This window comes from Taudactylus pleione, unplaced genomic scaffold (assembly GCF_031769625.1).
Source record: "Taudactylus pleione unplaced genomic scaffold, aTauple2 ptg000934l, whole genome shotgun sequence".
In the NCBI taxonomy this organism is placed as follows: domain Eukaryota; kingdom Metazoa; phylum Chordata; class Amphibia; order Anura; family Myobatrachidae; genus Taudactylus; species Taudactylus pleione.
This window is the reverse complement of record NW_028285335.1, coordinates 3884947-3912282: the sequence shown is the minus strand read 5'-3', so window position 1 is coordinate 3912282 and position 27336 is coordinate 3884947. Positions and strand designations below refer to the sequence as shown.

Here is a 27336-nt window from a genome sequence, read left to right as displayed (position 1 = left end):
CCTTTACAAGCACCTGTGCAATGTCATTAAGCTGATGTGAGCGACCACCATACTTTTTGTTCTAAACACAATGGTGACAGCCACCTAGCCTATCAATCCACTAGCAATGAATAATATCACTGAGAAGGTGCCGTAGTGATATCAGTAATTCTTAGTAAGCTGAAAGGCTGCGTTCTAAAGAATATTGGCTCAGCCCACAAAATGGCTGACTTCACTGTGTGTAGTGGAGCGGCCCCACTCATGTGACTGGAATTGGAATATTGAGCCCACACCTGTCTGGATGTGATATAGTTTAAGGATAACTCCATTCAAAACTGATTTAAAAACATATTTGCCTAGTTAAATTGATTATGCTGGGTATCTCCACTTTAATAACGCATGGTACTTGAACTATGACTTCTTCCCTAAATCGACATGGCTGCTGCTACCATGGGGCAGACATGTTGACACTCCCTGCAAATACCTGCAACCATGGAACCAAACTGTGCACTGCAGAGTCTGTTTCCATGGTGAAAGAGGTTGCTATGGAATGTCGGATAGTAACAGCATCTTTGCCAGTTGGCGGCATCATCCATATATCTGTCTTCCAACTGCATATTTAGGGCAGCCCAGCAGTCCTATTTTGAGCAAAAGGAGTTGTGACAGTAAAATGTGATGCCCAGGAAGCAATTTTTTTTTTATTAGTGAAAAGGTTTTGCTTTTTTTTTTAATAGTGGTGTTACCTACTTTCCCGGAAGATGCAGGAGACTCCCGGAAGAGTGGGTGGATCTCCTGTATCCTGCCCGCTCATGGTTTGTAGGGAAGGGGCCTGACTAAAATGATGCAAATCGCATATTATTAGCCCCTCCCCACGGACCAGCAATTCATGACATTTTGTTGTGATGGGGGTAGGGACTAATAATGTAATGGGGCCCAGCTCCCCTTCCACGCTTCCCCAAAGTGGTCAGCTTTGAATGACTGATGTGAATGGCCAAATATTCTCTGTAAAGCGCTGCGCAATATTTGTGCGCTATATAAATAACTTGTAATAAATAGGGATGTGCAGGCTTGGATTAGTTCAGATTTTCCCGCCAAAATCTGATTCTTCCCGCCAAAATTCGGTTCTCAGAAAGAGGCAAAACGTCATCTTTCATGGACAAACATCATCGTTCCTGGATAAAAGTCCATGAAAGATGATGCTTTTCCATGAAAGGTGACATTTTGCCTCTCTCTGAGACCTGATTTTTGGCGGGAAATATCCGAATTTGGAGGGAAAATTCGAACTAATCTGAGCCTGTACATCCCTGGTAATAAATAAATAAATAATAATGTAAAAGTAGGCAAGTATTGTGTTACAGATTGAGGGCTCACATTTTCTTGTAATAAATCCTAGGCTGCTTTGCAAGAAAGCAGAGACACAAATTTAGACAAAGTAGACTATGGAAGGAAGAACCAAATTCGCAGCTTGCCTATGGTTCTATACTGATAACCACATTGTCCTGTGTGTTTGTGCACATTGGTCCTGTGTGTATGGGGCCTCTTGTCAAGCAGTCCTCTAGCCCGATCCTCCATCCCCATCGCCTGACAACATGACTCCAAACATCTGTTCGAAGTTTGATTGACTCATGTATGGCCCAATTCAGCCAATGATCTGGTTGTTTGGTGATTGCCAACTAGATGGCAGTTTATGCGGCCAGCATTAATGTATGCGACCCTTCACGGATAAACGCGAGAAGTGCACTATGCACAAATGCCGGACTTCTCAGCCAGGAATTATTTTGCCTTTGCCGCAGGGCTAGCGGAAACCCTTGTGCTTTCACTGTATGTGACAGCGGGTTTTCCATCTTGTTCAGTTGATTTGGAAAGGTAGACATATTTCAATATATTTTGGGCCTACTTCTTGTGCCAAACTGAGACTGGTAACTAACCCTAACCTCCCAGAAAATTAAACAATAACTCTGCTCCAGAATGGTAAAAAAAAAAAAATATATATATTTTGCCTAATCAAAAACATGATGATGTGATACATACTCGCATAACAGTTTTAATTAAGCAAAATATTTTTGTATAATTGTTTTAGCGGAATTATCATTTATGCAGCAAGGCGGGGGGGCTCCTCTGCTCTGGTCTACTGATAAATCACGGTGTCCCATTTAAATTGGGCAGTAAAGGAATACTTCGGCCAAACTGCTACTATTGTAAGTAATTGGAAGCCCACAGCGATCAAGTTCTGTTTAAAGTGAGTTTGTCTCTGTTTCCCATGCGTCACTGATCAGCAGGTTCGTGTTTATCACCATTCATGGACAGGACAAGGACACTCCCACTGTACGGACAAGTGCAACGACACTGGTTAATAAACAGCCGTTCTGATTTTCCAGCAATACACTTGTCACGTTGGGTGTTAGAGAGTCTCCTGTAGCACAAGGTCCTCAAACATAAGGTAGCACTTCAGTGATTGTGGCAGGTTGAAGGTCCTGACAGCTCTGAGTCTCTGGGGTCCCAGGCTGGAGCGTATCCGCAGGCGGCTTAGGTGTTTGAGCGAACGAGGCTGATGGGAGCAGGACTCAATCCAGGTTATGAAACCAACTTGGGACGCCAGACGCTTGGGAGGTAGTCCTGTTTTCTACGATGCAACAGTAAAAAGTTAATTAGAGGAACACTTTGCATAAAAAACATTAAGCATAAAATGAAAGAACATACGTCTAATAGTAGTATTACTTAGAGAGTAGACCCCTGTTGGATCCCCTTATACCAGCAACTTATTCTACAATACAAACCCTTTTTCCTGATTTCCCATGGCAAGACCCTGCCTCAAACCCTATAAGACTCTTTCCAAGACATAAAACCTCTCCTGCTTTTTTCTCTTCCTCTTACTGGCGACATTTTTGGCTGATGTTCCTGCAGGTTCTGTTCCTCTTGTTCCAATGTCTGGAGGTGACCTAAGGGGCAGAGGAACTGGTGACTCCTACAGTAGCTGGGAGCTGAGTTTTGGCATAAATTGGCATACACGTAGGTTGGGGGGACGATTAGGAGCTCATTTGGTGTCCCAAATGCATGTGGGCATAAGTTTTTGTTATCCTGATGGATAAGGCATCGCATGCTGATGACTTTGTTATGAAACCTCTCTATTAATAAAGAGCTGCCTGCTCGCTTGCCTTTCTTGAATGTGATTGAGAGTCACCTGTGTTTTTAGGTATGGTTATTCAAAAATGTTTGTATTTATACAACCAAGTGTGACTATTACATATGGGTGTTATGTTGTATGATAGATGTCAGAGGGGATACTGCCTAACTCTCTCTTCTATTTCCTTTAGTGGCTGTTAGAACTGTTATGAAACTCTTACTGTAAGTGAGAAACACAATAACGTTAATACATAAGAGTATTGTGTGTTTTATTCTAAAAAAAAAAAAGGGTGAAGTTGAGGGTAATAGAGTGGAAAACTGTTCTTGTAATAGTTGCTGCAGGAGTGGAAGTCCCCAGAGAAGTTGGAGAGAATGCGATCACTCAGCTGGAAGGATATCAAGGTCCAGCGATGCTTGCTCTCATTCACAATCCAGAAGACATAGCGAATATGCATTTACGCACTGCTACAACATGAACAAGGTTCCTGTTGGGCCTATGCTCTTCTTGCTATGGCATCAGATCTGATCTGAGAGGAGCTACACTTGGCAAAGAGGGCATGACAGAAGATGTTGCTTGTTTGACAAATTTTGGCAAAGAGTATGGTATATATTTTCCGGGACTCTCGGAAACATTCCAGATCCTGAAGGAACATTCCCCAGCTCTCTGAAGACCCAGAACGGTCCTCCTCTCCTGTCCCCAGTTTTGTCTCCTTTTACAGTGAAGAAACTTTTCGGAGGAGCTGGTTGTTTAACCCCCAATAACTAAAAGTATTATCTGAATTTAAGGAAAGACAAGTGTTCCTTCTCTTTGGTGGAGAAGTAGATATTTACAGAGAGCAAAAAAAAAACCCATCTTTGAATAATCCATTGTGCAAGTTTTATCTTATGCAAGACCATGATTGAGATCTTGGGAAAGTCCTCCAAGTGTTGATCATCTTTCAAAATATGTTATCTTCCCAAAGGACTTCACTTCCATCAAATATATAATTTATCAGAAGTTGAGTAAGGAGTTAAAGAAGATTTATAACTTAGCTGGAGCCAAAACACTTAAAATATGAATTGCTAATGTCGTACAGATGGAAGCAAGGTAATGCTCTGCTGATTTCCTGGTGAGAGCCTCACTTGGTTTACACTTGTCTGCAAGAATGATACCGTATGCTATAATTGCTAGGAGGATTCTCTGTCTGAGGCCAAAGATATTGGACCCACCATCCAAGCATTTTCCTTACCTGCTACCTTATGAAGACTCTATGCTGCTCGGGAGAAAGCCTGGAGCAGCAATAGTAGGAGATAGGTCAGTACTCATAACTCAAGGCAGAAGAGCAATGCGCCAGCAGAGTAATGTAGCTCTATTAGCACATATTGCCACGGATTAGAATGCCTAAACATTTTTGGAATGGGACCAAGCTGGCGGTGATTTGCGGGAGAGCAGTGGTTTGAAGGACACAATGGAAAAGTTAGGAGGAGTGAGAGTGTTTTTGCAAAGTATGGACTAGGAACACGTGCGCCTAGTTTTGAGGAGCAATGCAAAAATGGAATTTAATTTTACAGTGGAGTATTATTGAAAAGAGAAAGGGGGACAGAGGGTCCATTTTTAAAGATGTTCTACTGTTGTGAGGGGAGGCCGGGGAGCATTGTATCTCCACTAAGCAAAAGCTCTCAGCTGGCGAGGTTGAAGCTGTTTCCCTTTTAAAGGGGGTGCATTTTGCACCTTCTAGTAGTTTCTTGCCAGTGCACTTTGCCTAATGTCATATATAGGGCCTGCTTCAGGTATGGATGCAATGGCGATTACAGATGCAGATCAAGCGATCGTTAGCCATTGCGCAAGCATTTAAGCCACACCGTACAGCGATCACATTGCGTCTACGGAAGCACAGAGGAATCCATTGCATAGTGAGTGACAGGTAGTCAGCGTTTGGGGGAGGTAACGGGGGGTGGTCAGAAAAACGCAGGCGTGTTTGACCGTTTAAACGCCGTTACATGGGCGTGCATCAATTAGCCACTGCGATCTCCTGCGCAGCATGAGAGCCCTCTGCGCGTCAGGAGAGCTGCCGAATCTGCGGTTGTTCAGACCAGCTGCAAGGGCAAGACGGATGCTCGATGTGCATCGATGTTACCGATATTTACGTGGGTAAGCAATGTCGTATGCAGGTGAGGCAGCGGGGGGCGTCCTTATGTGCCATGGCACAGGGCATCGCAGGGCAGGGGGCTGCTGCTTGGGCCTATCAATTTTCTGCTTATAATCATTCTCACTTATAGTTTCCTTTTATTTTATCCTCGGCATCTCCTGGCCACCCCTATCTCCTCCCTGGTCGACTCCCTCTCCATCTGTCCACCTACCCATGCACCTTCAGTCACATCCTCTTTTATTTAATACACACATTTCAAAATACTGTCATACCCGGAACTCAAACCCATCACCTCTCACGTGACAGCCAGACACCTTACACATGGAGGCCATGAGGCCACACACCTTATTTTCCAGGTGTGCATCTTATCTCCCTATTTGAAAAATGGGGGGGGAGTGGGGTGCTTACTTGGGTCGGGATTCTGACTGTCGGGATGCTGCTGTCAGTATTGTGACTGCCGGTACTACCAGCCAGGGTCCAATACCCAACCCATCGAAAGAGTTGGTTCTAAAGCTGTAGGAGATTGGCGTTTTGATATGACTTTAAAACTTTTGCATGCTGCTTCTCTGATTTCTCCGCTGAGAGGGGCACTTCTGGCTCGCGGAGGTGGCTCCTTAGCCTGGAGAGTTGTCGAGAGGGGGGATTGGTCTAACCTGATGCATTTCAGAGTAAAAGTGCACAAGAAGAAATTATCTGATTACCACTTTAATCACAAGATACATTTCTAAAATGTCCCAAAATTAGCAAAATTATACAAAAATGGGAGAAACTAACTTGGGAACAAATGGAATCCACAAGCAGTAATTCATGGCCGGCTGCTGGCTGAACTCTCAATCTTTCTCAGCAGAGCTGAGCACATTGCAGTGAGCAGAGCAAGAACAGACAATTTGAGATCTCCCACGCCTCAGAAATGGCTGTCCTGGGTGCATACTGAATGTTGGATGATGGATGAGCTGTATACAGGCCAGTAAGATATGCAATTCACCTTAGCCCCCTCCAAATGACAGTAGCCTCCCCGACAGCGGCAATAAGAGTACTGAGAACATGGAAACTCACATACGCTGTAATAACATTAATGAATGGGGTCTGCCTGAGGTTATAGGCCCCATTGCAAACAATTTTCATCAAGATTTTGGGGAGACCAGTGTCACAACACATCCAAATAGAGGGTGCACATGGCATTTTGCCCAGAAGGTCCTACCTGTTCATCTATGTAGGTGATCTGCCGTGTTCATTACTATTCACTAAAAGAGGGCATAACCTGTAAAGCCAAAGATATGGAATAGATTGATTTTATTGGGCATCTATCCAGCTGTCTCCCAACCTGGCCTGGTCTGACCTAGAACAAAGAAGTCTGCTACCCCCTCAATATTCCCCCACTGAGTGCAGAAGAGCACATATTGGTGGGGCTCCCCGTTTAGTCTGAGAGCTACAGCATATGGCTGGAGTCCTACAGTGACTTGAAAAAAGTTTTTGCTCCCGTCCTGGTTTCTTCTGTTTTGGCATATTGATCACACTTGATTGTCTCAAATAAAATTGAACATAAGACAAAGACAGCCTGGGTAAACACAAAATACAGTTTTTAAATGATCATGTCATTTATTGAAGGAAAAACACTATCCAACACCAGCCTGCCTTGTGTGAAATAGTAATTGCCCCCTTAGATGAAAAAGTTACAAAGGAATCTCCCGAGAAACACTTCGACCCATGATGAGGTCTTCTTCTGCCCCACCGGTATCAGTATTCGCTCCACCATAAATTGAATTATGTACTCAGAATGGAAAGTAGGGGGAGGTTTTTATGTCTTTGAAAGAGAGAGACCTGTTCAATAGAGTTTTTGGTGTGGAGGTTACCTATCCATATGTTGCCAAGGTTGGCTGCCTGGAAAGGAACACGACCCATTGTTCTGCTGTCCTGCAGAAGTGACTCAGATATCAGTGCTTATTACAGCCCATGTACATACCTTATTCTTGTATGTGATGTCGGCACCTGCCTGTACTAGGAGCCGGATACACTCTAGCTGTCCACTGCAAGCCGCCAGGTACATCGGGGTCACGCCCCAGTTATCCTGTAGATTGACATCAGCGCCATGCTTTGCAAAATAAAATAATTGTATGTCAAGAACACCACACACTTGCGGAAGAGTTTTCTGTACAATTATGTCCTGCAGAAATATCTTGGTTGCATTACTCATGTTGCTGTCACTTGAACACACTGACAGCAGACAGTTTGTGGGCTAAACCAATATACAATACAATGCAGCCTATCTAGACTTAGGTACTGGTGATACCTATCTTGTGGCTACCATGGAGCACTGGGATAGGTCAGGTAGAATGTTCTGATCAAAACAGTGAGGGATGGGCTCCAAGTGTAGGACATAGGGGCTGATTCAGCAGAGGATGGAATTGCAAAGCCGCACACAAGCAGCTTTGCAATTCCGTCCCTGCAAATATGCAAATGCAGTAGGACGTGCCTGACACCCCCTGCTGCTTTTGTGATCCCAGGACTGCAACCGACATGGCAGGCTGAGATAACCATCGTGATCGGTGGACGCCGTTGGCAGGATGAGTAAGCCTCAGCTTACGCAGGCTGGCCGGCTTGCGAGCCCAGGAAACTGCGTCTGTGGTCACAGATCCTGGTCTTGACACTACCGGGAAACAGGGGCGATACCCACCACCCAGTAAATGCCTCGGCCTGTCAATCAGGCAGACGCATAGCAATAGCTGCGTGCGATCACACAGGACCTGTTCTGACATGTGGAGAATGGATCCTGCACATGCGCAGATTCCCGATAATCGGAAATCTGCGGTCAGCATTGCACAAATCAGGCCCATAGTGATAGAACATTGTGATATTTGCAAGTGAAAGCCGTAGGAAAAAAATTGCATAGGGAAAATTAGATGTTAATTGGACAGGAGATGTCACATCCCAGATGATGGGTCTGGGGACGAGGGGTGATGCCAATCGTGTCTAAATTAATTGGTTTAGAAGGAAATGGTGGACAGAGGACTCGTAGTGGAGTGTGGCTGGTGTATGGATGGAAGGAGAATATTGAACAGTGAGATGTGAGGACTAGACGAGGTAACACAGGTGCATGTTGCGGGTAGAAAATCATTACTGATCCTTGTTTGAGATAAGGTGTTACTAATACCCCTTTTACACCAGAGCAAAAACCTGGGTTTTTGCTGGGTCTACCCGGGTCGCAGCTCAGTGTAAAAGGGTCCCTGAAAAATAACCCAGGTCAAGTGACCCAGCAATCCAACCCAGATAGCTACCAGGGTTGGACCCAGGATGGACCCGGGTAATGGTGCAGTGTAAACGGTGCAACCCGGGTTATCTGACCTGGGTCATGCCTAAAATGAGCTGATTGGTGGTTGTGGGGCATTCACCTCCCACTTTTTATGACCTCACAGGTTTAGCAGGGCAGACCTGAGTTCAGTGTGAACAGGGCTGACCTGGGAGTTACCCAGATCGAAAGTGCAGTGTAAATGGGCCTGACCTGGATCTGACCAGGGTTGGAACCATGTCCAAAATCCCAGGTCGGACCTGGGTTTTTGGTGGAAAAGAGGTATAAGTGTGTAGAACAGGGGTATTCAACATGCAGCCCTCCAGCTGCTGTGGAACTACACATGCCAGCATGCCCTGCCCCAGTTTTGCTATTAGAGCATGTAAAAACTGTGGCAGGTCATGCTGGGATCTGTAGTTCCACAGCAGCTGGAAGATTGCATGTTGAATAGCCCTGATATAGAATGCCTACGTGTGTGCCCCTATGGAGGATGGAGGGAATAGTTACAACAGAATGATGAGATTGACAGTTATGAGAAAAGTGATGGATGGGGTTTGTATGGGGTGTTGGCTTGGGAGAAAATAATGAGTGGTAGAATTATGCAGTAGGTAGAAATGGAAATTGGAATTTCCATATTGGGTAGTGAAATGGAATAATAAACCACTCCCCTCTCAGCCACACCCCTGCACCAATGATCCGGGATAGGACATAACGCACCAATCAAAACACAATATATTTGCTCCAAATAGTTTCTCCTATTTGTGTATTCCACAATATTTCTCCATCCACTTACTCACTACGACTATCACCTGGAGTCCTGCACCCACTAATGCCAAGTGGATCCACTATCACTTATACCCCTTTTCCACCTAAATTCCGAATCTGACCCGGAGTTGGAACAAAGTTCCTGTCCGGATCAGACCCGGAATTTTGCGGCGCCGACTCGGTATATTCCCGAGTCAGCGCTGCTCACACTGGAGTTGGGTCTGCATAGACCTGGCTTTTCCGGAGTGAAAGTGGTCGCTTGGAGATGACGTCATCCCCAAGCGCCACTGAAGCCGGACCAATCGGCCGGCTAGCAGCGCACTCCAGGTCATCGTGACCCGGAGTGCGCTGTTCTCACAGCAGGGTTTCACGGGCTACGCCCGTGTTATACCCTGCTATTTACCCTGGGTTGGTTTGCCGAGTCACTCGACCCGGCGATCCAACCCTCTCCCCTTTTACACCATGGAGCTGCCCGGGTTAACCCTTCAAAAACCCGGGTTTTAGCTCCGGTGTAAAAGGGGTATTAATCTAACACTCCCCGACAATGCGCACTACACTTCACAGTTGAAAAGTGGATAGGTGAACTCCATTACTGTTTCTACCCTAGGACCTAGGTACATATCACGGTATGCAGTCGGGAAGCTGGCGGACCTAATCCCAACAGCCGGCTTCCCGACTGCTTAATCCCGGCGAGGGTTAAATGACAGGCGTCTAAATCTAGATGCCTGTCATTTTACCGATCGAACACCGGAGACCGGCGCCCTTCACCCCGATCGAAGGGACACCGAGAGCGGATAGCCGCGTGGGGGGGGGAGGGTTAGGTTTAGGGCTCCCGGGGGGACTTAGGGTTAGGCACCCCCCTCGGAGGTTAGGTTTAGGCTAGGGGAAGGGGGGGTTAGGTTTTGGCACTTAGAGGGGGGATTAGGGTTAGGCACTGGGGGGGAAGGTTAGGGTTAGGCACGCCTAAGGGAGGGTTAGGGTTAGGGGAGGGAATTAGGTTAGTCAATACTTACCTTAGGGACGATCAGGATTTTCACCCATGTCGGGCAGCTGCTGTCGGCGATAAATCACACCGAATCCCATATCAGAGAGGCATGAAAAACTCCAGAACATACTGAAAAAAATGACTTATTTGTGGGGCTAATATTGATAAACAGAACAGCGGCACCCCTGAGCCGTAAAAAATGCTTTGGTCGAAAATGATTTGTTTGCTAGAGCCAGGCAAATAACCCTACGTGTATTGTGATGATTTTGCCTATATGTAGCATTGTTCTGTTACTTCATAGAGAAAATCCTCCAGAGATTCATCAAAGCTCTATAATCACCTCCGACACCTGTCTCAGTCCTGAGGAAGACGGGGGAGGGAGTGCTGGCACAGAAAAACATTTTATCCCCCTGAGAGTTCCAGACCCGTTAGAAAAAGGTTGTATTTTTTATGTATTATGAAAAAAAATAACATTTGAAATAATGTTTCTCTGTACTATAAGCAAACGTTCCTGCAAATAACTTATTACAGGAAATCTGTCCCCGTTGTTATGAACACTCCTGCGTATGACACAATAAGACTCTTTTGCACCATTTGTTACATAACGGCATGTCATTATTACTAAGAAGGGAATGTGTCTGTGTTATAATACTCTCTGGGCAAACACAGATGTCACAGTTAAACCACTTTCAGACAGAAAATTGCAAAAAAAACGGGCTTTTACCCGGCATTTTGCGTGCCAGGTTTTTTGCCAATTTCTATCCGATACCCCTTTCACACAGGAAAATCAAAATCCCGGGTAACTGACTTTTACCCGATAATTTGCAGAACAACCCAGGTTTTTTCCCAGTGTGAAAGGGCCATACCGAGACTTAGGACCTCATTCAGAGTCGGTCGTACGCCACCGATGTTTGCTATACTGCTCGATTAATCGTTATATGCCCGGAGATGACGTGCAATGCATACGAGAAGGGGGCGTATTTTTTTGTCTTCCGACCGCTTCCTCCCCTTGGTCGGCCAACTACGGATCCGAACTTAGGGACGCAACTTGCAAGGGAATCATTTGAATATCCGGCTCCTTTTTCCGTATGACCGTGCGGCCGCTTCGACCGACTCTGAATGAGGTCCTTAATTCCCGGGTCTACGATCCTGCAAAAAACCAGGGTCGGTGACCCGGGAATTTAGTCCCGGAATGACCCTTTCACACAGAGAAAAATCCCGGGTTGTTTAGCAAATTACCGGGTAAAAGTGAATTACCCTGGATTTTCATTTGCAGTGTGAAAGGCGTATTAGGCAGGATCTAACCCTTCCACCGCTAGACATACACAATCAGACATCAGAGGAGACATGGAATTAATCTCACCTGTATTAATAAAAGTGCACAGTCTGGAAACAATCCGATGGCCGCGTGTAGCGGGGTGCCGCCATGTTTACAACAGCTGTTCACGTTGGCCCCATGCTGCAAGAGCAACTCCATTGAAATCCTTTGACCTTTATAAGCCGCCCAATATAATGGTGTCTTTCCATAATAGTCTTTCCGATCCACCAGTTCTTTGTCTACAACACACAGCAGAGAGTTAACAATGTAACTGTTTTATACAAGCAAAATGTTATTTATTATATTTTGGGTTCTTTATTCATTTGAAACTAATTGTCATCCAACCCAAATAATATTCCTTTCCTGCACCTTATCTAGGATACAGGCTGATGCCATATTCTGATGTCTCAGACATGGAAAAAGTATATTTTTATCTATACTAATATTATAGGAACACTGTGTCTGTCTGTTTGTACCAAAGCGGCACAAAAACTACTGAACCCACTTTCATGCAAATATAAATTGCAGCATTTTGTACTGGAAACTCCTAGAAATAACCATGCGTGCGACCAGTAAGGGGTGGGGGGAGAGGTGCTTTGTGCCCGTGGTCACTTGAATAAGATAGGCTACATAGCAGTCTGTGCACAGGGCACACAGTGACATTGGTGTGAGTGGTGGGTGAATAGGAGAGGTTACATAGCAGTCTGTGCACAGGGCACACAGTGACATTGGTGTGAGTGGTGGGTGAATAGGATAGGCTACATAGCAGTCTGTGCACGGGGCACACAGTGACATTGGTGTGAGTGGTGGGTGAATAGGAGAGGTTACATAGCAGTCTGTGCACAGGGCACACAGTGACATTGGTGTGAGTGGTGGGTGAATAGGAGAGGTTACATAGCAGTCTGTGCACAGGGCACACAGTGACATTGGTGTGAGTGGTGGGTGAATAGGAGAGGTTACATAGCAGTCTGTGCACGGGGCACACAGTGACATTGGTGTGAGTGGTGGGTGAATCGGATAGGCTACATACCGTGTTTCTCTGATAATAAGACCTACCCCGATAATAAGCCCTACCCTTACTTTTGAAAAATGGTCCAAAATAAGCCCTACCCCGAAAATAAGCCCTAACAAAAAAAAGAGGGAAAAAAAATATTGGTAAGTAAAGAATTGTAAAGTAGGACTGAGGGCATGATGGGGATAAAAAGCAGCACACAGTGACATTGGTGTGAGTGGTGGATGACTAGGATAGGCTGCATAGCAGTCTGTGCACAGGGCACACAGTGACATTGGTGTTAGTGGTGGGTGAATAGGATAGGTTACATAGCAGTCTGAGCACAGGGCGCACAGTGACATTGGTGTGAGTGGTGGGTGAATAGGAGAGGTTACATAGCAGTCTGCGTACAGGGCACACAGTGACATTGGTGTGAGTGGTGGGTGAATACGATAGGTTACATAGCAGTCTGTGCACAGGGCACACAGTGACATTGGTGTGAGTGGTCGGTGAATAGGATAGGCTACATAACAGTCTGCGCACAGGGCACACAGTGACAGTGGTGTGAGTGGTGGGTGAATAGGATAGGCTACATAGCAGTCTGTGCACAGGGCACACAGTGACATTGGTGTGAGTGGTGGGTGAATACGATAGGATACATAGCAGTCTGTGCACAGGGCACAGTGACATTGGTGTGAGAGGTGGGTGAATAGAAGAGGTTACATAGCAGTCTGTGCACAGGGCACACAGTGACATTGATGTGAGTGGTGGGTAAATAGGATAGGCTACATAGCAGTCTGTGCACAGGGCACACAGTGACATTGGTGTGAGTGGTGGGTGAATACGATAGGCTACATAGCAGTCTGTGCACAGGGCACACAGTGACATTGGTGTGAGAGGTGGGTGAATAGGATAGGCTACATAGCAGTCTGTGCACAGGGCACACAGTGACATTGGTGTGAGTGGTGGGTGAACACGATAGGCTACATAGCAGTCTGTGCACAGGGCACACAGTGACATTGGTGTGAGTGGTGGGTGAATACGATAGGTTACATAGCAGTCTGTGCACAGGGCACACAGTGACATTGGTGTGAGTGGTCGGTGAATAGGATAGGCTACATAACAGTCTGCGCACAGGGCACACAGTGACAGTGGTGTGAGTGGTGGGTGAATAGGATAGGCTACATAGCAGTCTGTGCACAGGGCACACAGTGACAGGTGTGAGTGGTGGATGAATAGGATAGGCTACATAGCAGTCTGTGCACAGGGCACACAGTGACATTGGTGTGAGTGGTGGGTGAACACGATAGGCTACATAGCAGTCTGTGCACAGGGCACACAGTGACATTGGTGTGAGTGGTGGGTGAATACGATAGGTTACATAGCAGTCTGTGCACAGGGCACACAGTGACATTGGTGTGAGTGGTCGGTGAATAGGATAGGCTACATAACAGTCTGCGCACAGGGCACACAGTGACAGTGGTGTGAGTGGTGGGTGAATAGGATAGGCTACATAGCAGTCTGTGCACAGGGCACACAGTGACATTGGTGTGAGTGGTGGGTGAATAGGAGAGGCTACATAACAGTCTGTGCAAAGGGCACACAGTGACATTGGTGTGAGTGGTGGGTGAATAGAATAGGTTACATAGCAGTCTGTGCACAGGGCACACAGTGACAGGTGTGAGTGGTGGATGAATAGGATAGGCTACATAGCAGTCTGTGCACAGGGCACACAGTGACATTGGTGTGAGTGGTGGGTGAATAGGAGAGGCTACATAACAGTCTGTGCACAGGTCACACAGTGACATTGGTGTGAGTGGTGGGTGAATAGAATAGGTTACATAGCAGTCTGTGCACAGGGCACACAGTGACATTGGTGTGAGTGGTGGGTGAATAGGAGAGGCTACATAACAGTCTGTGCACAGGTCACACAGTGACATTGGTGTGAGTGGTGGGTGAATAGAATAGGTTACATAGCAGTCTGTGCACAGGGCACACAGTGACATTGGTGTGAGTGGTGGGTGAATAGGAGAGGCTACATAACAGTCTGTGCAAAGGGCACACAGTGACATTGGTGTGAGTGGTGGGTGAATAGAATAGGTTACATAGCAGTCTGTGCACAGGGCACACAGTGACAGGTGTGAGTGGTGGATGAATAGGATAGGCTACATAGCAGTCTGTGCACAGGGCACACAGTGACATTGGTGTGAGTGGTGGGTGAATAGGAGAGGCTACATAACAGTCTGTGCACAGGTCACACAGTGACATTGGTGTGAGTGGTGGGTGAATAGAATAGGTTACATAGCAGTCTGTGCACAGGGCACACAGTGACATTGGTGTGAGTGGTGGGTGAATACGATAGGCTACATAGCAGTCTGTGCACAGGGCACACAGTGACATTGGTGTGAGTGGTGGGTGAATAGGATAGGCTACATAGCAGTCTGTGCACAGGGCACACAGTGACATTGGTGTGAGTGGTGGGTGAATAGGAGAGGCTACATAACAGTCTGTGCAAAGGGCACACAGTGACATTGGTGTGAGTGGTGGGTGAATAGAATAGGTTACATAGCAGTCTGTGCACAGGGCACACAGTGACAGGTGTGAGTGGTGGATGAATAGGATAGGCTACATAGCAGTCTGTGCACAGGGCACACAGTGACATTGGTGTGAGTGGTGGGTGAATAGGAGAGGCTACATAACAGTCTGTGCACAGGTCACACAGTGACATTGGTGTGAGTGGTGGGTGAATAGAATAGGTTACATAGCAGTCTGTGCACAGGGCACACAGTGACATTGGTGTGAGTGGTCAGTGAATAGGATAGGCTACATAACAGTCTGTGCACAGGGCACACAGTGACATTGGTGTGAGTGGTGGGTGAATAGAATAGGTTACATAGCAGTCTGTGCACAGGGCACACAGTGACATTGGTGTGAGTGGTGGGTGAATACGATAGGCTACATAGCAGTCTGTGCACAGGGCACACAGTGACATTGGTGTGAGAGGTGGGTGAATAGGATAGGCTACATAGCAGTCTGTGCACAGGGCACACAGTGACATTGGTGTGAGTGGTGGGTGAATAGGAGAGGTTACATAGCAGTCTGTGCACAGGGCACACAGTGACATTGGTGTGAGTGGTGGGTGAATAGGAGAGGTTACATAGCAGTCTGTGCACAGGGCACACAGTGACATTGGTGTGAGTGGTGGGTGAATAGGATAGGTTACATAGCAGTCTGTGCACAGGGCACACAGTGACATTGGTGTGAGTGGTCGGTGAATAGGATAGGCTACATAACAGTCTGTGCACAGGGCACACAGTGACATTGGTGTGAGTGGAGGGTGAATAGGATAGGCTACATAGCAGTCTGTGCACAGGGCACACAGTGACATTGGTGTGAGTGGTGGGTGAATACGATAGGATACATAGCAGTCTGTGCACAGGGCACAGTGACATTGGTGTGAGAGGTGGGTGAATAGAAGAGGTTACATAGCAGTCTGTGCACAGGGCACACAGTGACATTGATGTGAGTGGTGGGTGAATAGGATAGGCTACATAGCAGTCTGTGCACAGGGCACACAGTGACATTGGTGTGAGTGGTGGGTGAATACGATAGGAAACATAGCAGTCTGTGCACAGGGCACACAGTGACATTGGTGTGAGTGGTGGGTGAATACGATAGGCTACATAGCAGTCTGTGCACAGGGCACACAGTGACATTGGTGTGAGAGGTGGGTGAATAGGATAGGCTACATAGCAGTCTGTGCACAGGGCACACAGTGACATTGGTGTGAGTGGTGGGTGAATACGATAGGCTACATAGCAGTCTGTGCACAGGGCACACAGTGACATTGGTCTGAGTGGTGGGTGAATAGGATAGGCTACATAGCAGTCTGTGCACAGGGCACACAGTGACATTGGTGTGAGTGGTGGGTGAATAGGATAGGTTACATAGCAGTCTGTGCACAGGGCACACAGTGACATTGGTGTGAGTGGTCGGTGAATAGGATAGGCTACATAACAGTCTGTGCACAGGGCACACAGTGACATTGGTGTGAGTGGTGGGTGAAGGCGCTGGTGCCACCAGTCTGTATAGCGCTGCTGGTCACGTGGGCCACTCCCGCCACAGGGCCCCTATGCAAAGCAACACAACTAGAACACCTCAAATAGAAAATAGGTTGTAGGTGTAGGTTCATGTGTAGGTTTGCCACGTCATTCCGTTAATTTGGAACATTCTGTGGCTGATTATAACCAGGTGAAATGGAGACTTGAAGTCAGCCAGCCACAGAATCTGTGTACATTCATATGTGTCCCAAATGAAAACGATGATATGACAAGCCTATTCATGTGTTTTTTTCAGTTTACAGACAATGGGTGAGATGCCGCAATGCATAGGCCAGTCGGGATACCTGCTGTGAATGGAATGCTGATGTTGCACATCCTGAGTTGTACACGTCTATGCCAATGCAGCGCCCCATTCCTCCATTCACCAGAGCAGCTGTACACATAACCCCTCGCTAGCTGCAGGAGACCTGTCAGACTTTGCCCTCCACTTTGCATACCTCCACACATGTCACTCATATCCCCACACATGTCTCCCACATGCCCCTCACACTTTCCCATATTCAAGTAACATCTTCCTGCATACCAACCAAGCCTCTTTGTATGTCTCCATGCACTGGCACTCCCCACATGTGCCCTACTCACTGGTACTCCCCACATATACCCTATTCACTGGCACTCCCCACATGTGCCCTACTCACTGGTACTCCTCACATATACCCTACTCACTGGCACTCCCCACATATACCCTATTCACTGGCACTCCCCACATGTACCCTACTCACTGGCACTCCCCACATATACCCTACTCACTGGCAGTCCCAACATGTACCCTACTCACTGGCACTCCCCACATGTGCCCTACTTACTGCCACTCCCCACATGTACCCTACTCACTGGCACTCCACTCATCTACCCTACTCACCTACTCACTGGCACTCCCCTCATGTACCCTACTCACTGGCACTCCCCATATTTACCCTACTCACTGGCACTCCCCACATGTACCCTACTCACTGGCACTCCCCACATGTACCCTACTCACTGGCACTCCCCACATATACCCTACTCATTGGCACTCCCCACATATACCCTACTCATTGGCACTCCCCACATGTACCCTACTTACTGGCACTCCCCACATGTACCCTACTCACTGGCACTCCCCACATGTACCCTACTTACTGACACTCCCCACATGTACCCTACTCACTAGCACTCCCCATATTTACCCTACTCACTGGCACTCCCCACATGTACCCTACTCACTGGCACTCCCCACATGTACCCTACTCACTGGCACTCCCCACATATACCCTACTCACTGGCACTCCCCACATATACCCTACTCATTGGCACTCCCCACATATACCCTACTCATTGGCACTCCCCACATGTACCCTACTTACTGGCACTCCCCACATGTACCCTACTCACTGGCACTCCCCACATGTACCCTACTTACTGACACTCCCCACATGTACCCTACTCACTGGCATTTCCCACATGCCTCCACTCACTGCAACTTTGCACAAACTCATAAACCAGTGCACTCCCCACATGTACCCTACTCACTGCCACTCCCACATGTACCTTACTCACTGGCACTCACCACATGTACTCTACTCACTGGCACTCCCCACATGTACCCTACTCACTGCCACTCCCCTCATGTACCCTACTCACTAGCACTCCCCACATATACCCTACTCACTGGGAGTCCCCACATGTACCCTACTCACTGGCACTCCCCACATGTACCCTACTCACTGGCACTCACCACATGTACCCTACTCACTGGCACTCCCCACATCTACCTTACTTACTGGCACTCCCCACATGTACCCTACTCACTGGCACTCCCCACATGTACCTTATTCACTGGCACTCACCACATGTACCCTACTCACTGGCACTCCCCACATGTACCCTACTCACTGGCACCCCACACATATACACTACTCACTGGCACTCCCTACAGATACCCTACTCACTGGCACTCCCCACATGTACCCTACTCACTGGCACTCCCACATGTACCCTACTCACTGGCACTCCCCACATGTACCCTACTCACTGGCACTCCCCACATGTACCCTACTCACTGGCACTCCCCACATGCCTCACAGTCACTGACAGTCTAAAAATACTTACCTTGACAACCGCAGCCTGCAGAGGAAGGAAGGAGGGTATGGATCATGCATGACGTCTATGCAGTGTGCAGAGGAGATGACAAAGTAGGTGGCTTTGCCAGCGCTCTGCAGGTCAATGTTTACAGCGACATCGACTGTAGTTTATTAAACTTATATAATTTCATCTAATTGTTTTGGACCACTTAATTGTTACCAACAATGGACAATTGCCATCAGTAGCAAACAAAGGGGTCAAAGTGAAGCACTTGCTCAGCTGAGTGGCAGGTCCCATACAGGCCAACCGGTAGTGCGTCCCTAATCATTATTCTATCTTACACACCTGATGTAGTCAGTAATACACGGAGCTTCTCCACGTTGCCTCTGCTGGCCTCATAGTGGATGTCTGTCCATTTATAGTTGTAACTCGGGGCCACCTGGTAATGCCGCACCTGGGTCTTGGTGCAGGGACTTCGGGACAAGGAGCTGATGTAGAAACCCATCTATCTCATGAGGCGAGGTCTTCATACAGCAACATCTACACAGTGACAGAAAATATAACAAAGAGTTATGGCGGCTGCTTTATTATACACCTGGGACATTCCTTGCGCTCTCGGGGCCTGATTCAGCATGAATCGCTATTGCAAACGCAGCTCCGCACGGAGGTCTGCTGCGAAAATATGCTAATGAATGCAATGGCAACTGCACGGCATAGAGACAAACACTACCCGTATCTCACATCCGCAATACATTCCAGTCCTACGTACACATCGGTAACATCGGCCCCTCAAGAAGAATTACAGCAGGTCTGACCTTACTCAGAAACTGCAAGTCTTGTGAGTACTCAAGCTGTGTATGCCGTCTCAGTGGCTAATTTATGTACGCCAATAGAAACAGCGTCCAAACGGACAGGCACGTCTGCGTTTCTCCGACCACTCCCCCGCCACCACCCCCAAACGCTCTCAGCCTGTCACTCACTCTGCGATGGCTTTTACTCTGCTTGAGTGATCGCAATGCTAACTCATGCACATGACGCACCGTCCATCGATCGGCGTACGCTTTCGCAGTTGCGATCCGTGCTGAATCAGGCCCAATGTTTGCTTTTGTAAAAATGACCTCCCATTGGCTGATCAGCAGAGGTGTTACCTGGGCAATACAGAACATGCATTTATGGTTTTGGCTGTGGCAGTGGGTATAAATATTTTGGATCTCTAAGGAACTCGTCTCCAAGCTGTTGGTATACTGGGATTAGTCAGGGCCCCATTAGACCTATTTCTAATTAGCACAAAGTCATTAGATGGATGTCTGTAGAACTGGTTAATTGTCCTTATCCCAGAGTACCAACTTTCTGTATCATAACGACCAAAGCCGCAATCTCATAGCTTGTTCTTATATACACTGCCCTGTCATATCATATGTTGCTCTGTAATATCCCATGCCATTATATAATATACGGTTATGTGAGACCAGTCAGGAGTTAGGTAGAGATAGATGAGGACTCCTAAACTTTTTGTGATAGGTTTCAGAAATATTTACTAAATCTCTCTCTGGGGTGGAACAATAAATGATTATTTGCACATACATAGGGATTTATTAAAAAAAGACAAATACATTGATTCAGTGAAAGAGGCACCTATCTGTCATAACATATCAGATGTCATATTAAACAAGTGTGACAGGCTGTACCATATATAATGACAAAGCAGGTAGGAGCTGTGAGCCGCCCGCAAGTGAGGGCTTGGGGGTAAATTTACTAAAGTGAGAGTTTTTAGAAGTGGAGATGTTGCTCTTAGCAACCAGATTATACTTAATACTTAACTAGCACCTTCTAGAAGATAATAGCTAGAATGTGATTGGTTGCTATGGGCAACATCTCCCCTTCTAAAAACTCTCACTTTAGTAAATTCACCACTTACAGTGCCGCCTGTTGCCCATCACTGCTCTAAACCGTGCTGAAAAAAATGATAGTCTTACGCTGGGTACACACAAGACGATATGTCGTCCAATCCCACAGATCAGAGCGACATATCGGGTACATTGTCTAGTGTGTACCCATGGTTTGCGCACTCCCACTGGTTGCTAGTGACATCACCCATTGGCCCTGCTGCAGGGCCGGCCTGGGATGTCGCTGACGATGCCATGCTGCAGAATGCAGCACAACATGTCCCTCCCATCGTCAGACCCGGCATCGGCAGGTGCAGTGTCGGACTGGGGCATGTAGGGCCCACCGGAGAATGCAGTGGTAGGGGCCCATGCTTAAGGGGTGTGCTTATCCAGAGGGGGTGTGGCCAGTCACCCAAAATGCTTGGCTAATCAATAAGTCTGGTGTAGATTCTATAGAAGGGAACCAATCACCCATATTGTTCAGTGGTCCTGCTCCACCAGATAACTGACCATCTAATAGAGTAACAATGTATAATTTGAGGTCTGGAACCTGACAACTTGAAGGGGGAGTGGGTTCTTAGGCAGTGGGGCCCACCAGGGATTTCCCCTGTACTCCTGTGGGCCAGTCCAACCCTGGGCAGGTGTGCATGCACCTGTCGCATGCAGGGTCCCGTTGCTGGCATGCTGGGCACACATCGTCTAATGTAAACCCAGCTTTAGAAGCAGTGTTATTGGTGCGCAGAACATCAAAACTGCTGATCATTGGTGGCTTTTAAAAATGGCGGAATAATGTAACTACCCATTATTGGTTGCTATGTTTATAGCACATTTCAGCCCATTATGTCATGTAAATAAAGAAGGTCCATAATCTGTTTGGAAAATATATGAAAGAGGAATATCTTTTTATCTGGCTGGTGCATTATAATAGAATAAAACAAAAGACATTTTAATAGTAAAAAGAACATTCCCAAACTTCAGATGTTCTCCAGCATTAAGTCAAACACCATTCAGGATCTCAGCAGAGAGCATTACATACACATAAGTGATACACTAGGCCCTAGGGGGTAAATTTACTAAGATGGGAGTTCTATTAAGAAGTGATGTTGCCCATAGCAACCAATCAGATTCCAGGTATTATCTTCTAGAAGGTGCTAGATAAATGAGAAGTAGAATCTGGTTGCTATAGGCAACATCACTTCTTAAATAGAACTCCCATCTTAGTAAATTTACCCCTTAGGGGTCATATGTGATAGTTTCCAATCACAGTGCAATTGTCCAGCAGTGACACTATCTGATAACTCTGCATAAATAGGGCATCGTCAGCACATTCAACATTAACGAACCATGTCACTGATAAACAAATGACAATTCAACTTACATAAATTGTGTTATTTCCATGTGACCCCTAAAATCTAAGCGGCATGGTCCCGAAATACAGTGGTAATGGAAAAAGGCATTTGCACTACTCAGACACAATAGAGGCACTGCAGAACCTCTTTGGCTGACAATCAGAATTTTGCTATATAAAGTCAAACAACTGTACACATCGCCAGTCATCCCACATACATACCGTACAAACCAGTCTCAGGAATACAGTTTGTCAGTCTCTAATAAATAAAGAAATGTAATCAAATCAACCCAAAACATAAGAAACAAGAAAACAGTATAATCATAGAATAAATACACATCTAAGGATAAATATAAACGGGTTAATGTAAGCACATTACCCCAATATGCTCTAAAATGCAAATGTCTGTTCCAGACTCACATGCAATTCATTTTAGATGCGTGTTATTCATTGACTTACCGGTAAATTATTTGATAATGAATTTAACCCTTCAGCTCCCACTGTGATTTATGTACCCACCACAGCATGCATGGCTGAAAGGTTTAGATGATGAGGGCAATGCAATATTAATGGGCTGTGCATTTGAGGTGTTGACCTTACTGAGGGATGCAATCTGCTGGTACAGCTCCTACACAATTAAATACATCAGTATCTCACCATTGCAATGTCCCTCTACCCTTGCTGGAGGATTCAGCGTCGCGCTGGCTCTGTAGGGGGCGTTGTCCTCTCGGCTTTGCCTGGAAGCTGTGACAGATCAGTTATTGTTCTGCAAATAACAACGCATTCCAAGTTGCCTATTGTCTGTACAAGGAAATAACGGCTCTGTGGGTGGGACAGCTCTGTCACCAGTGCTCTCCCCCCTGCACACACACTGGGGGGCATAATGAGGGCCCTACTGGCATCATAGCGGTTGCTGTGCCAGTATATGATGGGTAGATGCTTCAGCTGGTACTGCAGACAGAGCTTGGCGCTCGCAGTCCTTTCTCCGCTTCACTCTCTCTGCATGGTGGCAGTTGTGTCTCTGGTGTGCCCCTAGATCATCCCAGAGCCTCCCGTGGAGATAGATCAGCTGACAGGCTCCGTCTCTCTCTGCTGCTGAGGGCGCAGTCTGCGGCTGCTCTCCAGGGTGCTGAAAGCTTGTCTTCACTGCGCATGCTCTGAACTCCTTTGACAGTGCTGACTTCACTGGGCAGGGGATTGTAGTCTAGATTGTGGAGCACAGTCAACGCCCTGCCCTGTATGTTACACATGATTTACACACACAGACGGGGGATGAATTGGGAGCGAAACAAAGGAGTAACTTTGCACCTGGACAAACCATGCTGCACTGCAAGAGGTTCAAAAGCATTTATCTATTTTTTTGCATGCAGGGTAAATACTGGCAGCTTTTGCATGCAGCACACAAATGCTGGACAGCTTTACTAATACACTGCAATTTAGGTTTGAACTAGGACACGCCCCTCCCACATCTAAATTTCTGCACATTTTTTTTTATGAAGACAGTACTGTAAGCATATATCTTGAATTATAATTGTTTTATTTCAGTAGATAGTGGGCCTGGCAAACAGGGTCTTCAAAAGCATCTCACATTGAATTATTATGATCAGAGGGCCTAATTTAGCAAGGAACGCAACTGTGAATGCAATAGTGATTATGCATGCAGTTCAGCTGCGATAGTATGCTAATCCATTGCGAACGCAATACCGCAGCTGCACAAGAAAGGAATGCCCATTTTACCTTACACACATCCGTAATGTTTAGCAAGACTGCAAAACCATCGGTACAATCGAATACCATCACAGCCTCACGCACACTTGCACAAGCTCCGACCTTACTCAGAAATTACTAACTTCAGCGCACGCTATGAGTCCTCCGGCTCCATAGGGCATCGCAGTGGATTGCGGCATTGAAATGCACTGGCACGCCTGCATTTGGCTGCCACCCCCCCCCATCGCTCACCACCCATAAACGACACTTCCTGGCAAACAATCTGTGATGGGTCTGCGTAGTCACTGCGATGGATACGAATGCACAATATGCAACAATCAGCCGATTGCGTGCGTATTAGCAACTGCGTTCCTTGCTGAATCAGGACCAGAGTTAATATGTTACAATAAAACAAGCAAAATGTTCTTTATATTATTCTTGGTGTTTTTGTTCATTTCCAAAAATAGTTTTTAGATCATTTGACTTTTAATATAATATCGGTGAGTATATTTGAACAAATAGGGCAGAATAGACAGATTCAGCGCTCACAGTTATCTGCACATTGCTACTTAAGGGAATATTTACTAAAGTGCGGGCTTTTAGAAGTGGAGTTGTTGCCCATAGCAACTAATCAGATTCTACTTATTATTTATCTAGCTCCATCTAGAAATTAATATTAAGAATCTGATTGGTTGCTATGGGCAACTTTAGTAAACCCGCACTTTAGTAAATATATCCTTTAGTGGTACCAAAATGTTAGATTCCAGAACACTTGTTATCTACACTCCTAAACAATATATTGGAGACAGATATTAAGGGATATATTTACTAAAGGTTGATTTTGATTATTTGGTGTATTTATAGGTGATTTTAAGTCGATATGGCAAATCACGGATTTACTGAAGGCAAAATCGACTATAAAATCACCTATAAAAACCGAATCTCGCCCAAATCGACCATCAACCAAACATCGGTACTTACCCATAGAAGACTACAGGATCCCCTCATATACTAACAGTCGGATTGGAAATAGACAAAAAATCGACTTCCAAGCTGACTTTAAAAGTACCCAAACAATAGACCTGCCTGAGGCAGGCGAGGTTGGTAGAACTTAGAAGCATGCACAGATCACTATCATCTGTGCATGCTTCTTAGGGGTTAAGAAGTGTTAAAAATACAAAAATATGCTAATAAATAACCAGCGTGGTGTCCTCCCTTAAATCCATAACTAGCTCTGAACCTTATAGCCTGGTCTGGTCATGGAAACTTGGGGTAAAAAAAAACAGTGTGAGGTTCCCCCTATTTTTCATTAACCAGCACCAGGCTGAACCAGACGGAGCTGTAACGCCACAGAAGAACGACACACAGCCTGGGGTCCTCCTGCCAAAGCATTAAAGCAGCTCCAAATAGATCAGCCCATGGCAGGCAATCCATGGAAAGTGGAAACACCCACAAAAATGGTGTTCCTTCTCCTAAGCAATAACTAGCACTTCCTTGCATCCCTGGTGTTGGTAAACAGTACTCACACAGCAAATATTATATATCTTTACTACACATTCATTCATCCATTCACTCACCTGCACTCACACTACATACTTACCTACATCCTGAAGTAGGTCGGTCCTCTTCTCCAGTAGTAGTGCAAGGTCTCGTAAAAGAACAAACCGATCACAAACTCAGAATGGGATGCAGTTAGAACTTCCAAAACCATCTCACATCGCATTTCATTTTGAAATGGAACTCACATTTCAATGTTTGTAAATGAGCGCTTTGGAGAGTGCATTATAGTCTATTTTTAGTCAATTTAAGTTGATTTTATTAGACATAAAAATCGACCCAAAATCGACCTTTAGTAAAATGACACCTTAGACTCTTGTGATAATTATAAGTGAAACTACAAGGTTGATTCAACCGCGAGCAATGCCGACTAAGCCTGCGATCTAGTGCCACATTTGTGGTAGCCCTAAGTCCATTTATATTAATATGCATGTCTAACACAAATGCTCCCTACAGCGTGACTAATCTGCAAAACTCCACCCACTTTGGTAGAACTATCGCCCCTTACAGGTTATATGCATTGGGGCAGTTGGAATGTATGCTGTTCTGGCCCTGCTTACCTCTAAACACAGTGAAATACTTTCTGTCATACAAATATTTTCCTGTTATAGCTGCTGCTAATATCTGTTTGATGACAGAATCATACTTGTTTACTCTCTCAGACCCACCGGGAGGCTCCTGGAAATTGGGTGGTGCTCCTGGCTGGCCACAAAATTGGGTTTGATATAATAGATAGACAGTTAAATGGTCAACAATGTCTAGATAGACACTAGATGTTAGACAGACAATAGGTCGACAGGGACAAAAGGTCGACATACTAAAGGTCGACATGGAAGTAGGTCGACCGGTACAAATGGTCGTCAGGATCAAAAGGTTGACACAAAAATGGTCGACACATTTTTTTTTCTTCTAACCAAAATCTTCACCTTAACCCTAAACCTCACTCCATGGTTTTTCATGGATCTCAAAAAAGGGCGGAGCTCACCTGAAAGTGGGCGTTTCTAAATACTGGGCAGTGTTTTGTCTCAGTTTAGCAGGGCAGCATGTTAGGAGGTGTCTGTGCCCAAGCCTGACAGTTGATGGGCTATTTATTTATTATTATTTATAATAATGCTGGCTCTCAATGGTCACAAATCGTAGGGGTTGCATAAGTACCCTGGCCCCTGGACTTGGAATACCATTGTATTTTGAATTAAAAAATTAAATAAAATAAATAACAATTAAATTAAAAAAGAAATTGTGACTGATTATTTTTTCATATTTTTATATCTTATTACCTATTTTCTTCTATTATTCACCTTTGTGAACACTTTGCTATGACACTCGTATATTATTGTATTTATGCGTCAGAAATTGGTGATCGTGTCAATTCCAAGGGACTTTGGGCCTGATTCAGAGCCGGACGCTCTAACCAGAGCGCTCGCTCTGAATCAGGGCCCTCCTCCATTAAAATGGAGCGTCCTCCTGGACGCTCGTATAGCTGTGGGTGACCACCCACAGCATATACGAGCGGCCAAAAAGATGGTCGCGATGGTCTTGACCATCACGACCATCGGACTTGCGACGGAGACCCTGCGGTAGGGTCTCCCTGCCACAAGTCCTGGAGTGATTTTGGCTCTATCAGAGCCGAAATCACTCCCACTGACATCACTAGTGATGTCAGTGGGGCCGGCTTCAGATGGTAGGCATTCCCATGGGAACGCCTCCATCTGGCAGGCATGCCCCCGGCACGCCCACCAAAGGGGGCATGCTGTCAGTCACCATCGACAGCACGTCCCCTTTGGTGCGAGACCCGGAGCAACAGCTTGGCTGTTGCAGTCCGGGTCTCGTGCATGCGCACGATTGAGCTCCCTCCATCGTGCGCATGCGCAGTGGGGAACATCGACCCACTTGCGAGCGTACTGCCGCTTGCGAGTGGGTCTGAATGACCCCCTTTGGCCACAAGGTCGCCTGACCTTACTTCACTTGATGTCAAAATGGAAAGTGTACCGCTCCAAGCCACAGACTCTCATGCCACTGAGAGAAAACATTCAGCGGGAAATTGAGACTGTGACTCCCAATATAAACAACAAATAAC

General features: G+C 46.3%; 1 protein-coding gene across 1 annotated transcript; it reads right to left on the bottom strand.

Annotated features, from left to right (window-relative positions):
• Positions 1-1233: 1233 nt before the first annotated feature.
• LOC148473343 (ankyrin repeat and SOCS box protein 5-like) lies at positions 1234-23119 on the bottom strand. The gene is made up of 5 exons (XM_088459746.1): positions 22653-23119; positions 19107-19301; positions 11631-11824; positions 7195-7323; positions 1234-2602 (listed from the first exon to the last, which is right to left on the bottom strand). The coding sequence occupies exons 2-5, from the start codon at positions 19264-19266 to the stop codon at positions 2381-2383; spliced, it is 705 nt and encodes a 234-aa protein (XP_088315872.1). The 5' UTR covers positions 19267-19301; positions 22653-23119; the 3' UTR covers positions 1234-2380.
• Between the last annotated feature and the right edge of the window lie 4217 nt (positions 23120-27336).

Coding starts and splice junctions, on each gene's coding strand:
- LOC148473343 (XM_088459746.1), bottom strand. CDS start 19,266: ATGGGTTTCTACATCAGCTCCTTGTCCCGAAGTCCCTGCACCAAGACC. Junction 11,825..19,106: donor TGTATTACTGACTACATCAG/GTGTGTAAGATA, acceptor TGTGTGTTGTAG/ACAAAGAACTGGTGGATCGG. Junction 2,603..7,194: donor ACATCACATACAAGAATAAG/GTATGTACATGG, acceptor GTTGCATCGTAG/AAAACAGGACTACCTCCCAA.